Source organism: Callorhinus ursinus, unplaced genomic scaffold (assembly GCF_003265705.2).
Source record: "Callorhinus ursinus isolate GAN/ISIS: 27379988/994484 unplaced genomic scaffold, GSC_fseal_2.0 scaffold57, whole genome shotgun sequence".
Classification (NCBI taxonomy): Eukaryota; Metazoa; Chordata; class Mammalia; order Carnivora; family Otariidae; genus Callorhinus; species Callorhinus ursinus.
The window spans coordinates 2,477,351-2,491,081 of NW_027397119.1; the positions used below are offsets into that span (position 1 = coordinate 2,477,351).

Below are 13,731 nucleotides of genomic sequence, written 5' to 3' on the forward strand. Positions count from 1 at the left end.
CAGTAAGAAAAATGTGCAACCCTAATAGACATCTTTTTTTCTTCACCTGATAGAGAACATTAACATGAATAGAAGAAAATTAGTTTTTACATGTATGACAGTTTACATTCTCTTATTCTTCTGAAACTGTTATTTTTCAGGAGCCATATACAACTGTAGCTCTTTATGGTTAATATGTATTTTTACTCCTTACTAAGTTATTAAAAAAGCATAGCATATAATGTGTTTCATACCCTGGAAGCATAACAGATAAGCACAACTTGTTCATAGCTTAGTGTAAAGGGAATATCGAATGAAGCTGAGTCCTGAGTATCAGGGTATTAATCATATTCTCTTATTTGTATGTTTACAAAATTTCATAATAACTTAAAAAAGGAAAAAGGAAAATACAAGAGCTATAATATAGACACATAAACATAGTAATTTTTATATTGCATTAAGTATTCAAACTTTAAATTTAGGCAATGGAACACTAATAATAGTGTTATAATTTTTTAACAAGTAGAGTTACATGCTCACATGTGTATTTCAGAAGACTAATTTTGGGGCAGTTTAAAATAAATCAGCATGAGCAAAAACTAGGACAAGGAGAGGAGTTTGGAGGATGTAGTTACATGGATGAGGAGGACTGCCTGACCCTGACCAGTGGCAGAAAGGATTGAAAGCACCCAGTGACCTACTTGGATATGGAGACAGAGAGGGAAATCTTGGATCATGTGGAAGTTTCAGTCTTAAATTAGTTTGTGAATGGTGATCCTGTTTACTGAGATTTGAAATACTAGAGTCTAGGAAACATAATTTTTACTTTTAATGTTTTGACTTTGAGGTACATGTGGGATAACCGTATGGGAAATCTGGGAGATAGTCTGAAAGGTTAATATAAAGCCCAGAAGAGGGCTGGAGCACAATGTTTAGAAGTCATGGCTTTATAAGTGAATCTTTGTAGGTGAGTGAGATTTTTCCAGGTAGAATATGTGTGAGGAGGAAGGAAGCAAAGGGTTAATCTAAGCTACAAATTTAATGAAATTTGTGTGAACACTTGAAAGATAGACATAACCCTGGTCATGAATCCTTAATATGTTTAAAGATGATGAAAAACAACTGATGAGTGTGGAGCCAATCCATGCAGATATTTTGTTGGAAACTTATAAGAGGAAGATTGCTGATGAAGGAAGACTTTTTCTGGCTGAATTTCAGGTATGTGCTCCTCTTGATATATGATGAGAAATTTACTCAGTTATCAAGATCATTCCATTTTAAAGATTTTTGTTTATTTATTCATGAGAGACAGAGGAGGAGAGAGAGAGAGGGAGAGAGAGAGAGAGAGAGAGAAGCAGAGGGAGAAGCAGGCTCCCAAGGAGCGGGGAGCCCGATGCGGGACTCGATGCCAGGACCCCGGGATCATGACCTGAGCCGAAGGCAGACGCTTAACCATCGAGCCACCCACGCGCCCAAGATCATTCCATTTTAAATGTATTACATAACTACTTGCCTTTGAAGTTTATCCCACTTAATATTGCAACATAGTTAAAGCAGACATTATTAACCTATTTACAGAACAGAAGAGAGACTTATAGTCATGGAACTAGTAAATATTTCAAGATAATTCTTCGTTGTATCATTATCAGTTATGAAGTTGTGTCACAAAACGTTATTTGGCCAGTTTTGTACTTGTTGTCTAAGTAAATATCCAAGTATGTATTTTTAAATGAATTTTAAAGTGGTAATCAATTCTGAACTTGCTCTCACTCATGGGTTTTATTCTCAAAGTAGCCCATCATTCATTTTTTAGGTGTTTTTTGCATAATTTCTAACAGTGTTAATTTAAATTACCAGAAACAGCATGCTTATCAGCATAAGGAAATATGTTATAGGATGTCTCCTTTATTCAAAATGATAAGTGGCAAGGGGAAAAATATTTTTCTTGAATCCACTGTGACCCAAAGGATCTTCATGTCTTTCAGAGCATTCCACGGGTGTTCAGCAAGTTTTCTATCAAGGATGCTCGAAAACCCTTTAACCAGAATAAAAACCGTTACGTTGACATCCTTCCTTGTAAGTACTCATTGAGAATTGGATTTCTATATATTATATTTAGGCTACTTGATTATTCATTATTTCACTTATGTATATTTCTTTTCTTTGAACAGATGATTATAACCGTGTTGAACTCTCTGATATAAATGGAGATGCAGGGTCAAATTATATAAATGCCAGCTATATTGATGTGAGTAAAAATGCGTAACTGCCAGATTATTTTATATCTTTGTTGTTTTGCCATTGATCATTTTCATTTTTCTTGTACCTATGCATTCCATTCAGTCCTTCTTTGTCATGGCAAAATTTTAGAAATATTATTAGAATAAAAAAGAAGATAGTAGGAAGGGAAAAATGAAGGGGGGGACATTGGAGGGGGAAGCAAACCATGAGAGGCTATGGACCCTGAGAAACAAACTGAGGGTTCTAGAGGGGAGGGGGTTGGGGGGATGGGTTAGCCCGGTGATGGGTATTAAAGAGGGCACATACTGCATGGATCACTGGGTGTTATAGGCAAACAATGGATCATGGAACACTACATCCAAAACTAATGATGTAATGTGTGGTTACTAACATAACATAATAAAATAAAATTAATAAAAAAAGAAATAGTTTGAAGTAAACCCCTAAGGTCACCGAGATAAACAAAAAAATCATTAATATCGGCAAGAAATGTTATTATTTGTTATTGGTACTAGGCATTTTATAGAATTTTTCTCTACCAAAAAAAGATACTAATAATTAAAATACTCTGGTGCCTACTATGTGCTGGATATTAGACAAAATGATATATGTATGTATTTCTCTTAAGAGCCCCTACATTTTCCCTGGCCATGTGTACCATGCTCACTGTAGAGGTGAGAAGTGAGGACTGGGAGGCTCTGGCGAATTAGTTATCCTTGCCCTTGTTCAATTAGTAAAATGCTGAGTTGAGATTCAAACCCATGTCTGCCTGACTCCAAACTATTGTGCTCCAATTATATAACATTGCATTTCAGCAGAGATGTTCTTCATTGACCCAGATCATTTGTTCATTGTATTTACCCAAAACCAAATGCTGCATATGTTAATGTATCCAAAATATTTTAAAATGTTATTTATTATATAATTGTTAAATAAATAAAACACCACACTTTTTTTAAAAAAGTTAAGTGGTATAACTTGTTTTTATACCACTTTTATTAAGTGGTATAAAAACAGAGACTGAAAAAAATCTTCCTTCCACCAATCCACCATTTGCCCCATTTCCCTATTCACCAGAAGAAGTAACCTCTATGTTGTTTCTTATTGATCCAGCCAGTTTCTTTAGAAACAAGAATATGCCAACATTCTTTATCCTCTTCTTTACCTAAAAATTTTAACATAATATTCACATTTTTCTGTGCCATGCTTTATACACATATGTGAAATATATATATGTAATATATATATATATGTAAAATATCACTACCAGAACAAGGATTAGCAAAATTTTTTCTGTAAGGGACTTGCACAAATATTTTGGGTTTTCCAGGACATAGCACTTCTGTCACACCTACTTAGCTCTGAAGTTTAGTGGCCACACTTCCAGAGACAATACGCAATGTGAATATGTTCCTTTTTTTTTTTTTTACAAAATCAGACAAGGTTGTAGCTTGCTGAGCCTGGACATAGAGCATTTCTACATCTTTTTTTATATCTTATAAGTCATTCATGTTGTAGCTGAATTGTGATTTAGTTAATCGGTTCCTATATTAATGGACATTAAATGTGGTTTCTAATCTTCTGATTTTACAAACAATGGTTCAATGAATAATCTTGACTCATTATTTTACACTGGGTTTTAGTATATCTAGGATAAATTCCTAAAAGAAGAGTTTCTAGGTTAAAGAGAATATGCATTTGCAATTTTAAAAGACATTTCCAAATGGTCCTCCACTAGGGTTGTACCAATTTACATTCCACCAGCATTGTATGAAGAAGGCTTATTTCCACAGACTACCGAAAGAGTAATGAACAAAAAATTGTCTTGACAGTCAAATAGTTGACAAAGTGTATATCATGCTACTGTCTATGCTGGTTTATAGGGTAATTCACAAACTTTTCTTAGAGAAAAAAGTTGAAATTGAGGTTTGTTTCGATCTATGTGAATATATAAACTTTCAGTGAAATAAGTAAAATGGTCAAATCATATTTATTTATTTATTCACATGATGTATTAGTTTCCTAGGACTGACATAACAAAGCACCAAAAACTGGGTGGCCTAGAACAACATAAATGTATTCTCTCAAAATTCTGGAGACAAGAAGTTTGATATCAAGGTGTCAACAGAGCCATGCTCTCTCTGTAGGGTCTGAGGGAAACCCTCCCTTGCCTCTTCTAGCTTCTGGTGGCTCCTGGCAATCCTTGGCCTTCACTGGCTTGCAGGTGTATCACCCTAATCTGACCTTCTCTCCTGTGTGATTCTACATCACTATGTCCCCCTTCTCTCATAAAGACACCAGTCGTTAGAATGAGGGCCCGTCCTCAGTCCATAGAGCCTCATCTTCCACAAAGATCCTATTTGCAAATGAAATCACATTCTGACATTCTGACTGCATATGAGTTTTTGAGGAATGCTATTCAATCCTATACACATGGATTACATAAAATTATAGCAGAATTTAAAAATATTTTTTACTTGGATCGTTTATGAAACATGCATCTTCACCATTTTTTGCAAGTAGAAGCAGAGCTGGGATTTATCTTCTCAAGCATTCTGTCCCTAAAGATGGCACTCTAACCAGTACAAATGTCCTGCCTCCCATCCACTTTGTTTGATACCTGACACTTTTTGTATCCTTGCTTACTTTTGTCTCTGCAAGTTCTATCCCAAACAACAAATATCTCTTCCATTGACATGTGCTCATGATATTCACAATACAATTTCTTACTTTATTCCTTTTTAATATGATCATCAAAAGTCTTGTTTATAACGACAAGCCGCACTTACAAATGTGAGGTCATGGTCTAAATAAAGATAATTACGAGTATATGCGTCATAATTTTAACCTCTATTTTAACTGATTCTGCAGGTAACTTCTGTAAGCTTTCACAATTAGCACTGATAAACTTTATTTTAGTACATAGTGTTTCTTCCACATTGTTTTTCAAAGAAAATTGAGAACAGATTTTATAAGGATTTAGGTAGTCTCTGAAAAAAACTTATAATTTCTATTCAAATATCTATGGTAATTACGGTATTGAGTTAATACTTATTTTTCTCCACCAGAGCTGGGAGCCCCTGAAAAGCATGTCTTCAGCTTTTGGATAGTCACTTGACATATTATAGTCCCTCAATAAATAATTGTCAAATAAGTTAACATATGAATAATACTACGTCATGAGATAGAAGTTTCAAGAAGTTACTGATATTAATCCTGAATTTTTGTAGCCCATGTAACTATATTTCACCGAATGGGCAAAAGTTATCTCTCTGAAGGGCTTCTCTGATTGCTGAGGTAAATTTAAGGAATATGGGATAATTTGGAAGAAATTAGCACAATATCTTATCTGCCTCTGTACTCCTTCTTTGTTTTGATAATAGGAGTGGAAAAAGCAGACATTGTAGGTAATGAAATGAAAGTTATTGTATCTTTTATCTACAATGGCAGAGAAGAAGTCTAGGGAATCCACAGTCTATCCCAGCACTAGTTAAATGGTAGAAGTGTGCAGATCATCTCAGAATGATTTATTGAAAGAAATTGAGGAAAAATCCCAAAAGCAACTCTATGGCTTGTACGGCGGTTTAAATTATCACAGATGGTGTTGTAAGGTTGGCAGGACATAAAATATAAGAATGTCTGGATGACTTTTGTAAATTGCTGCACCATCCCAGATGAGGATGAAATCTAGTTTCTAAAATTGTTTTGGGTATATAGCAAAGACACATGAAAGCCATGGATATTGTTTGTAAATGCTCATATGTTTGGCACAGTTCAGTGGGTGACCACGTGTTAATAAAATCCCCCTTAAAATTTGAAAATGTTCAGAGAAATCTGCAACCAAGAAATGGTGGATCTAAATCAACTTCCTTTAACTCACAATTTTGCATGTAAATGAATAATTGAGTGTTCAATAAATGATATACCTTTGTGTGTGTTTTGAACAGGGCTTCAAAGAACCCAGGAAATACATTGCTGCACAAGGTAATTTATCTGATAGTCTAACATTCTTTTTGAAAATTGTTTCATAGCACTTTTAAGAAGATATTTATCAGTTGGCATTTATTTACCTCCTAGGTCCCAGAGATGAAACTGTTGATGATTTCTGGAGGATGATCTGGGAACAGAAAGCCACAGTCATTGTCATGGTCACTCGATGTGAAGAAGGAAACAGGGTAAGAGTCATAGTGTGAAGACTGAGGTTAGGAAAAGAGAGTGTTGAATCGCATTTCAAAAAAAAACCCACTTATATGTACTTGATGACAAAAACAGACAGTTTTCTATTTTAATCAATATAACACTTAAACTTTTCATACATGTAGAAAAACAAAATATGTACATACCTAAATATATATATGAATAAAGTTTAAGTGTTTCTGCTTAATTGCTGGACTTACATTTGATTCCCATTTCTTTGCAGTATTGTTATAAGTCTAGCATATTTCAGTGTGCTGATTTCACAAGTACTTGTGAATACTTAAAACAAAGCTGTCCTTGGGCAGATAGGTGGTAATTCATGTAATAGGACTTTAGGAAGCGTGAAAGCCTCCCTATCCTCCAGCCTGAAATTAACCACATGCAACCACATCATTTCTGCTGACAACTGAGCACATCCCCTTTTAATATGCAGCTGAGCCTGGGAAGATCAAGCTTCTGCTAGGTAGTATGAAGAAATCTTTCAGGACACGTTAATAGGAAATGGAATACATTTCAAGCATCACAGCTTAGGGTGTATTTATGCTTAAAGGAGAATACACAAATGTTTTGAGAATTTCAGATAAATAATTTTTGCTTGTTTTGTTTTTTAAAGAATCTCCAAAAACAAATTTGTTTTAATGAAAAACCAAAATTATTAATATTTTTTGAAATACAGAACAAGTGTGCAGAATACTGGCCATCGATGGAAGAAGGTACACGAGCTTTCGGAGATGTCATTGTAAAGATCACTGAGCACAAAAGATGTCCAGATTATATCATTCAGAAGTTGAACATCACAAATGTGAGTTTGTTTTATTACCTAATTTTTATTTTTATATGGGTTGTCTAAAAATACAATTATGGAATGAAATTAAATGTAAGAAATTATACTATATCTAAGAAAAAATATTTTTAACAACCTACATGAGAAAGGGTTACCTTAGAACAATAACACAAGCCAACAGGGTCAAGTTAAATCACTGGTGAAAGTAGTATTTGTCCAAGTCATATCAAAAGTGTCTGTAGGGGCACCTGAGTGGCTTAGTCGATTAAGTGTTCAACTCTTGATTTTGGCTCAGGTCATGATCTCAGGGTCATGGGATCATGCCCCACATTGGGCTCCATGCTTAAGATTCTCACTTCCTCTTCCCCACACCCCAGTCTCCCTCTTTAAAAAAAAAAAATAAAAAAAAAAATATATATATATATATATATATAATGCTGTGACTTGACATATAAAGAAAAGAGGTCACTAACTGTGTTGAATAAATGATTGAATTATTGAATGAATGATAAACTGGCCCTTTTCTCCATGGGCCTGTTACTATTATGGAAAGAATACTTATACAAACTGCACAATTAGAGCACTCTTTCTGCCCACAAGTCCTGTCCCGATGCTTTAATAAACATAACTTTTTTGCCAAAAACAAAAACAAAAAACAAATGGCACAATTAGAGAGTACTGTAAGAAATACAAAATTCTAATTATGTAGTAAAGATGAAATGTTTAGTTTGGAAAAGAAAACTGTCAGTGTGGCCTTAGATAATAGTTAAAATGGAGGTCCTCACACATGTTATAGGATTCCATTTTTTGTTATTATTTACTTTTTTAAAAATTTATTTTTTTTAAGTAGGCTCCATGCTAGGCATGGAGCCCTATATGGGACTTGAACTCACAACCCTGAGATCAAGACCTGAGCTGAGGTCAAGAGTCAGACACTTAACTGGCTGAGCCACCCAGGTAACCCCTAGTATTCCATTTTTATGAAAAGTCCAGAATAGGCAAATTTATGGAGACAGAACATTGATTAGGATTGCTTGGAACTGAGGGAAGTGAAGCAGGAGGACCGATGACTGCTAATCAGTAAGGGTTTCTTTTGGGGGGTAATGAAAATGTCCTGTAATTAGATAGTGGTGAGGATTTAAAACTCTGGGAATATAATAAAACATTTCATCATTTAAATGAATGAATTTTATGGTACGTGAATATATCTTAAAATGGGTTAAAGATGCAAAAAATAACTCCCAAAAATTGTGTGTTTCTTCCAAGGACTTCTAAGGCTTCCGTGGCATTACTAACTACTGTGCCCACAGAGGGCTGTGGGACAATTGGTCCCAATCAATAGTTGATGCTAAAATACATGATGGACTTAGGCATGAGACCCCCAGTCTATATATATGGATCATATGTAGATCTGGTTATATTGATTGGTCTCATTATTATTCTTATTTAATATAATTATTTCCTGTCAGAAAATTACAACCAACCAAGTTTTGTTGTTTCTTCTGCTATGTAAATGTAGGGGTTTCTTCTTCATACTAGCTCAGAGAAGTATGAATTACTCATTTTGTAGTAGTTACCTTGAAATTGGGACAAATGTGAGCTGTAGTCTGGGGCTGACTTTCCCCAGTTGTCTCCCTCCCTGACATTTCTAATATAAGACGGCCTTAGAAATAGAGCATTAACCGAATAATTTATCAGACTTTCTTCACATGAAGAAAATGTCCTGGCCTACCAAGCAGAAGTATTTCAAACAGCTGTGAGAATGGCCTTTGCTTTATATCTTTTTCCACCCACCAACACCCCCATTTTTTTTGGTGTGTGTATTTGTTGTTTGTTTTTGGCATGGCAGCATGAAAGTTCCTAGCAGCCTCAGCTAACTTACCATACCTTACTTACCTCACTGGTAAGTTATTGCTTACTGGTCAGTGCATGCCAACCTTGCATGACATCTCAACTACTGGTTATTCATTGGAAAGGAAAATGTTATCATGGCTGAAAAACTTGCATAAGGAGTTTTTGGTACTGGTCCCCCCTTCCACTTATTTGTCAGGTAGTTTGCTTTGTAAAAAAAAATCTCAAAGAAAATATTATCTCTTGCCTAGAAAAAAGAGAAAGCCACCGGAAGAGAGGTGACTCACATTCAGTTCACCAGCTGGCCAGACCATGGGGTGCCTGAAGACCCTCACCTGCTTCTCAAGCTTCGGAGGAGAGTGAATGCTTTCAGCAACTTCTTCAGCGGCCCCATTGTGGTGCACTGCAGGTAAATGAAGCCCCACAGCAGGCGCCAGGGCTATTCCAATCCTTTCCTTGAGGTTGTTAGGGACATCCTTCCCTTTGGCAATTGCTGTTTTGGAAAACAGTCTGTGAGGAGAAACTTCTATTCCTTCCTCTGCTTCATCCTGTCTGCTTTTCCACTCATTTCCCTGCCACGATCATGCCTTCACTTTGTTTGTTTGTTTGTTTTGTCAGTGCTGGTGTTGGACGCACAGGCACTTATATTGGAATTGATGCCATGCTAGAAGGCCTGGAAGCAGAAAACAAAGTAGATGTTTATGGTTATGTTGTCAAGCTAAGGCGACAGAGATGCCTGATGGTTCAAGTGGAGGTATGGAGATATGTGCTAACCTTCAATCCCTCTTCTCCCTTTTGCTTTTAGACTGAAATCTTTTTGTGGGGGAATAGTGACCTTAAAAGAAATCCTGGTGATGGGTATTAAAGAGGGCACGTATTAAATGGAGCACTGGGTGTTATACGCAAACAATGAATCATGGAACACTATATCAAAGACTAATGATGTCACACTTTAAACAGTGGGTGAAAATAGTTTTCTTTTAATTTCCTGAAAACTAAATCAATTGATAAGCACCAATCATAGTTAGAAGCATTTTGCATTAGTGGCTAAAAGTACTGTAGAAGAAGGGTGATTCTAAAGTATATAAACAAACAAACACATAAATAAATAATAAAATACCATTTACAGGTGTCAGAGGAAAAATAAATAAATAAAAACACTGAAAACAAATTTGGCAGAATTTCATAAAATTAAAAACAGGGAGGCAGGATAGTATAGTGATTAAGAGCCTGGATTTTAGAACTAGACTTCCAAAGTTCATGTCTTGCCTTTAATTCTTAATGCTGTGCATCCTTTCACAAGTTTTTAATGTTTCTGTCCCTCAGTTAAGTGATCTGTAAAATGGAGATAATGACATATTTACCCTACAGAGTTTTGATGAAAAGGTAATCCAAGGAAAGTATGTAGGCAAGTCCCTGGCACATGTATGTAGCCGGTAATTGTAAGTGATGGTTATTATTGAAATATTCTGCACTTGACCCAGCAATTCTATGTGTATGTTTATACTCAAGAGAAGCACTTGCAAATGATGCACAACTAGAAACATGTGCAAGAATGTTCATTGATTTCAGCATCGATAGAATAGAAAAAAAAAGAAAGAAAGAAAGAAGAAAGAAAAAAAAAGAAAGAAAGAAAGAAAGAAAGAAAGAAAGAAAGAAAGAAAGAAAGAAAGAAAGAAAAAGAAAGAAAGAAAGAAAAATACTTTATTCATATCTATGGGAGAAAGGGCAAACAAAATGTAGACATTTGGAAGCCCTGCAATGCATGCTATGCAGTTGAAAGGAATACTCTTGGTCTGTATCTATCTATAGATGCTCAGATGAATACCATGAGTGAATAATCACTGAATGAAACATATAAGATACAATTTATAGAATTTTAAAGAAGCATACAAAAATGTACTATGTTTATAGATACATAAATATTAGTGCAGAAGTATAAAAACAGATTGCCAACCAGGAAAAAGAAAAAGAAAAATTATTTCCTGTGGAAAAAGTAAATGGGGTAAAAGGATACAGTCAAAGTCAGGGAACTGGAGTTAGTGGTTAAAGAGGCTTGAACTTTATCAGAAATGTGTCATTTATTTAAAAATAGTGGATTCAAATATGATAAAAAGTTAGGAGTTGTTAAATGTAGATTTGGCATAGTGTGGTTTTTTTGAAAAATTCCTCTGTTTTAAAATTCTAGAAAATTCTTTTTAAAAATGTGTTCTATGGCCATGAAAGACTATGGACTATGAGAATCAAACTAAGGGTTCTAGAGCGGAGAGGAGTGGGGGCGGTTAGCCTGGTGATGGGTATTAAAGAGCGCACGTATTTGAATGGAGCACTGGGTGTTATATGCAAACAATGGATCATGGAACACTACATCAAAAACTAATGATGTAATGTATGGGGATTAACATAACATAATAAAATAAAATTTAAAAAATGTGTTCTATGGAATATCAACTTGCATTCTTTTCCTCTTAGATACAGTGTGAAATTTATTATAGTTTTATGTATTAGTCATTTGACTTGGTGGATCACACTTGATCTTAGCCAAAAGGCCGAGAAGCGATGACTTGGTGGATCAATAATAGTCACTGAAGGAAGTAACAGGCAATGCTTTTCTAATTTTTAAAAATAAAATAGAAGTTATGCACTATATAGTAGATATTTAATCTATTTAGCAAGCTATTTTTTCCTGGAAAAGAAATCTGATATGGAATTTTCTCACATTCCAGAGAACTGTGAGAGCCAAATTCCATAATACTCAAATGTTATAGGTATCAGTTTTCTTTTGCATACGTTGTCCCAATATGAGCAAAATTATGGAGATGCATAATTTATTTAAATGTGATTTATAGGACTGTAAGTTATCAGTTAATTATCCATATTTTTCTTTGGAACTGTAGGCACAGTATATCTTGATCCATCAGGCCTTGGTGGAATACAATCAATTTGGGGAAACAGAAGTGAGTTTGTCTGAATTACACTCATATCTATTTAACATGAAGAAAAGAGATCCACCCAGCGAGCCAACTCCACTAGAGGCTGAATTCCAGGTAATAATAGTGATAACAATAGTGATAATGATAATTATGGATAACTTTCATTGAGGGCTATTTTATAGTGCAGCGCTATATGTTTGACATGGTTCTTGAATTTGGGCCTTACCATAACCATGGAGCACAGATGAGGAAACTAAGACACAGAGAATTTAAGAGAAATGCCTGAAAGTGCAAAGCTGTTATGTAGGAGACTTGTTTCATGTGTCTAGAGACTAAAATTGTGTCTACAGCCCACACTTTTAACCATTTCTCATTAAGCTGGTATAAAATAAAGTGTCAAAATAATAGTATATACCCACAAAATTGGTCTGCCAAAGGCAATGTAGCATCTCACCTTTTAAAACTACATCTGGTTTTGGTTTGTAAAGGAAATAATTAGAGGAGTTTATGACTACTTAGGAAGTTTAACTAGCTGGAGCTGGTAGACAGAAACTAAAGGATAAATACATGTGTCCTAACCTATTCATTGGGCTATTACTCTGAAAGTCAGCCCAGGATGTAGTTCACTCATTCAGAGAATTCTCAAAGCTATCTCCAAATTGCTCAGTTGTCCAAAAAAAAAAAAAAAAAGTTTTGTAACTTTTCTCTTACAATTTTCCAGTTTACTGAAACTTTCTGTAAACTACCAAACTGGTCAAATTGGAGAGTTTCACAAAACCAGGAACATGTTTTTAATCAAATGCAGAATTGTTTAATGTTTTGGTTCAAAGTGAGGATGGAAGGGGGGTGGAGCATATAGTAATTACCAGGTAACACAATCCCCCAGAAGATTATAGTGGAAGAGTCATCAGGCTACCAGAGTAGTCTTGAGTAGGAGGATGTTTAGTTGCTGTTTTCTTGCTCTTTTAGCTGACAAATCAACGACATTTCAGTACACCAATCCTGCTAAACCGCATGTACATATATGCTGTTTGAAAACACTTATAAATGTAATTTAAACATTTGTATGTAAAGTCACTAAAAGAAAGAGTAAATTCTGTCACTGAACAAATAGGATTAGGTGTTTGCTCGGTGTCGAGTACAGTTTTGGGCACAGGAGCCAAAGTGATTTGCAGGTGGACATGGTGAGAGAGAGTAACCCAGGTCACAGGTAGTGACTATAACTGATAGAAACAGTGAAATTATTCCATTTAAGCATAAAGGAAGACAGAAAATGAGAAATGAGAGGGAAGATGTAAGTTACTTGGTAGATTTGGTGATAAGAAGTTGAGGCAGTTCTTGTCAATTGCCTTTTCTTTCTAAAGACGGTATGAAGCAAGATCATCAGTTAAAGAGTTTAGGAGGACATGAGGGAGTAGGGCAAAGAAGTACTTATGCTTGAGGAAGGGGAAAGTAGATGAAACCATTATACCAAAGTAGCAAAGCAATCTCCCTAGGCAAAGATAGTAGATTGCTGGAAATTGTTGTTGGATCCTTTGAAATCTATGGTCATGAATTTAAAGAGAGTCAGTTGGTTTTATTGTTTTATATAGAAACATTGAAAATAGGGGCTGTGTATACAGATGGTTGGGTTAAACTCATCTAGGATTTCTTAAAGTGACTATTTGAAAGTTGGAGAAAAAGGAATTGAGGGTGTTTGCAAATGTATGATATAGTGGTGGATGATAAAGAGCAAATTGGCCACAG

General features: G+C 35.2%; 1 protein-coding gene across 8 annotated transcripts in view; it reads left to right on the forward strand.

The window, feature by feature from the left end:
- The window catches only part of PTPRC (protein tyrosine phosphatase receptor type C), a 121,588-nt gene that overhangs the window by 95,313 nt on the left and 12,544 nt on the right, over nucleotides 1-13,731 (forward strand). For all 8 annotated transcript variants that reach the window (XM_025855260.2, XM_025855261.2, XM_025855262.2 and 5 more), the window contains 9 exons: nucleotides 1,088-1,197; nucleotides 1,965-2,055; nucleotides 2,151-2,227; nucleotides 6,168-6,204; nucleotides 6,298-6,395; nucleotides 7,094-7,219; nucleotides 9,304-9,461; nucleotides 9,671-9,806; nucleotides 11,950-12,099. In XM_025855260.2, the coding sequence (XP_025711045.1) occupies nucleotides 1,088-1,197; nucleotides 1,965-2,055; nucleotides 2,151-2,227; nucleotides 6,168-6,204; nucleotides 6,298-6,395; nucleotides 7,094-7,219; nucleotides 9,304-9,461; nucleotides 9,671-9,806; nucleotides 11,950-12,099 (983 nt within the window). The remainder of the gene's footprint in view (nucleotides 1-1,087; nucleotides 1,198-1,964; nucleotides 2,056-2,150; nucleotides 2,228-6,167; nucleotides 6,205-6,297; nucleotides 6,396-7,093; nucleotides 7,220-9,303; nucleotides 9,462-9,670; nucleotides 9,807-11,949; nucleotides 12,100-13,731) is intronic.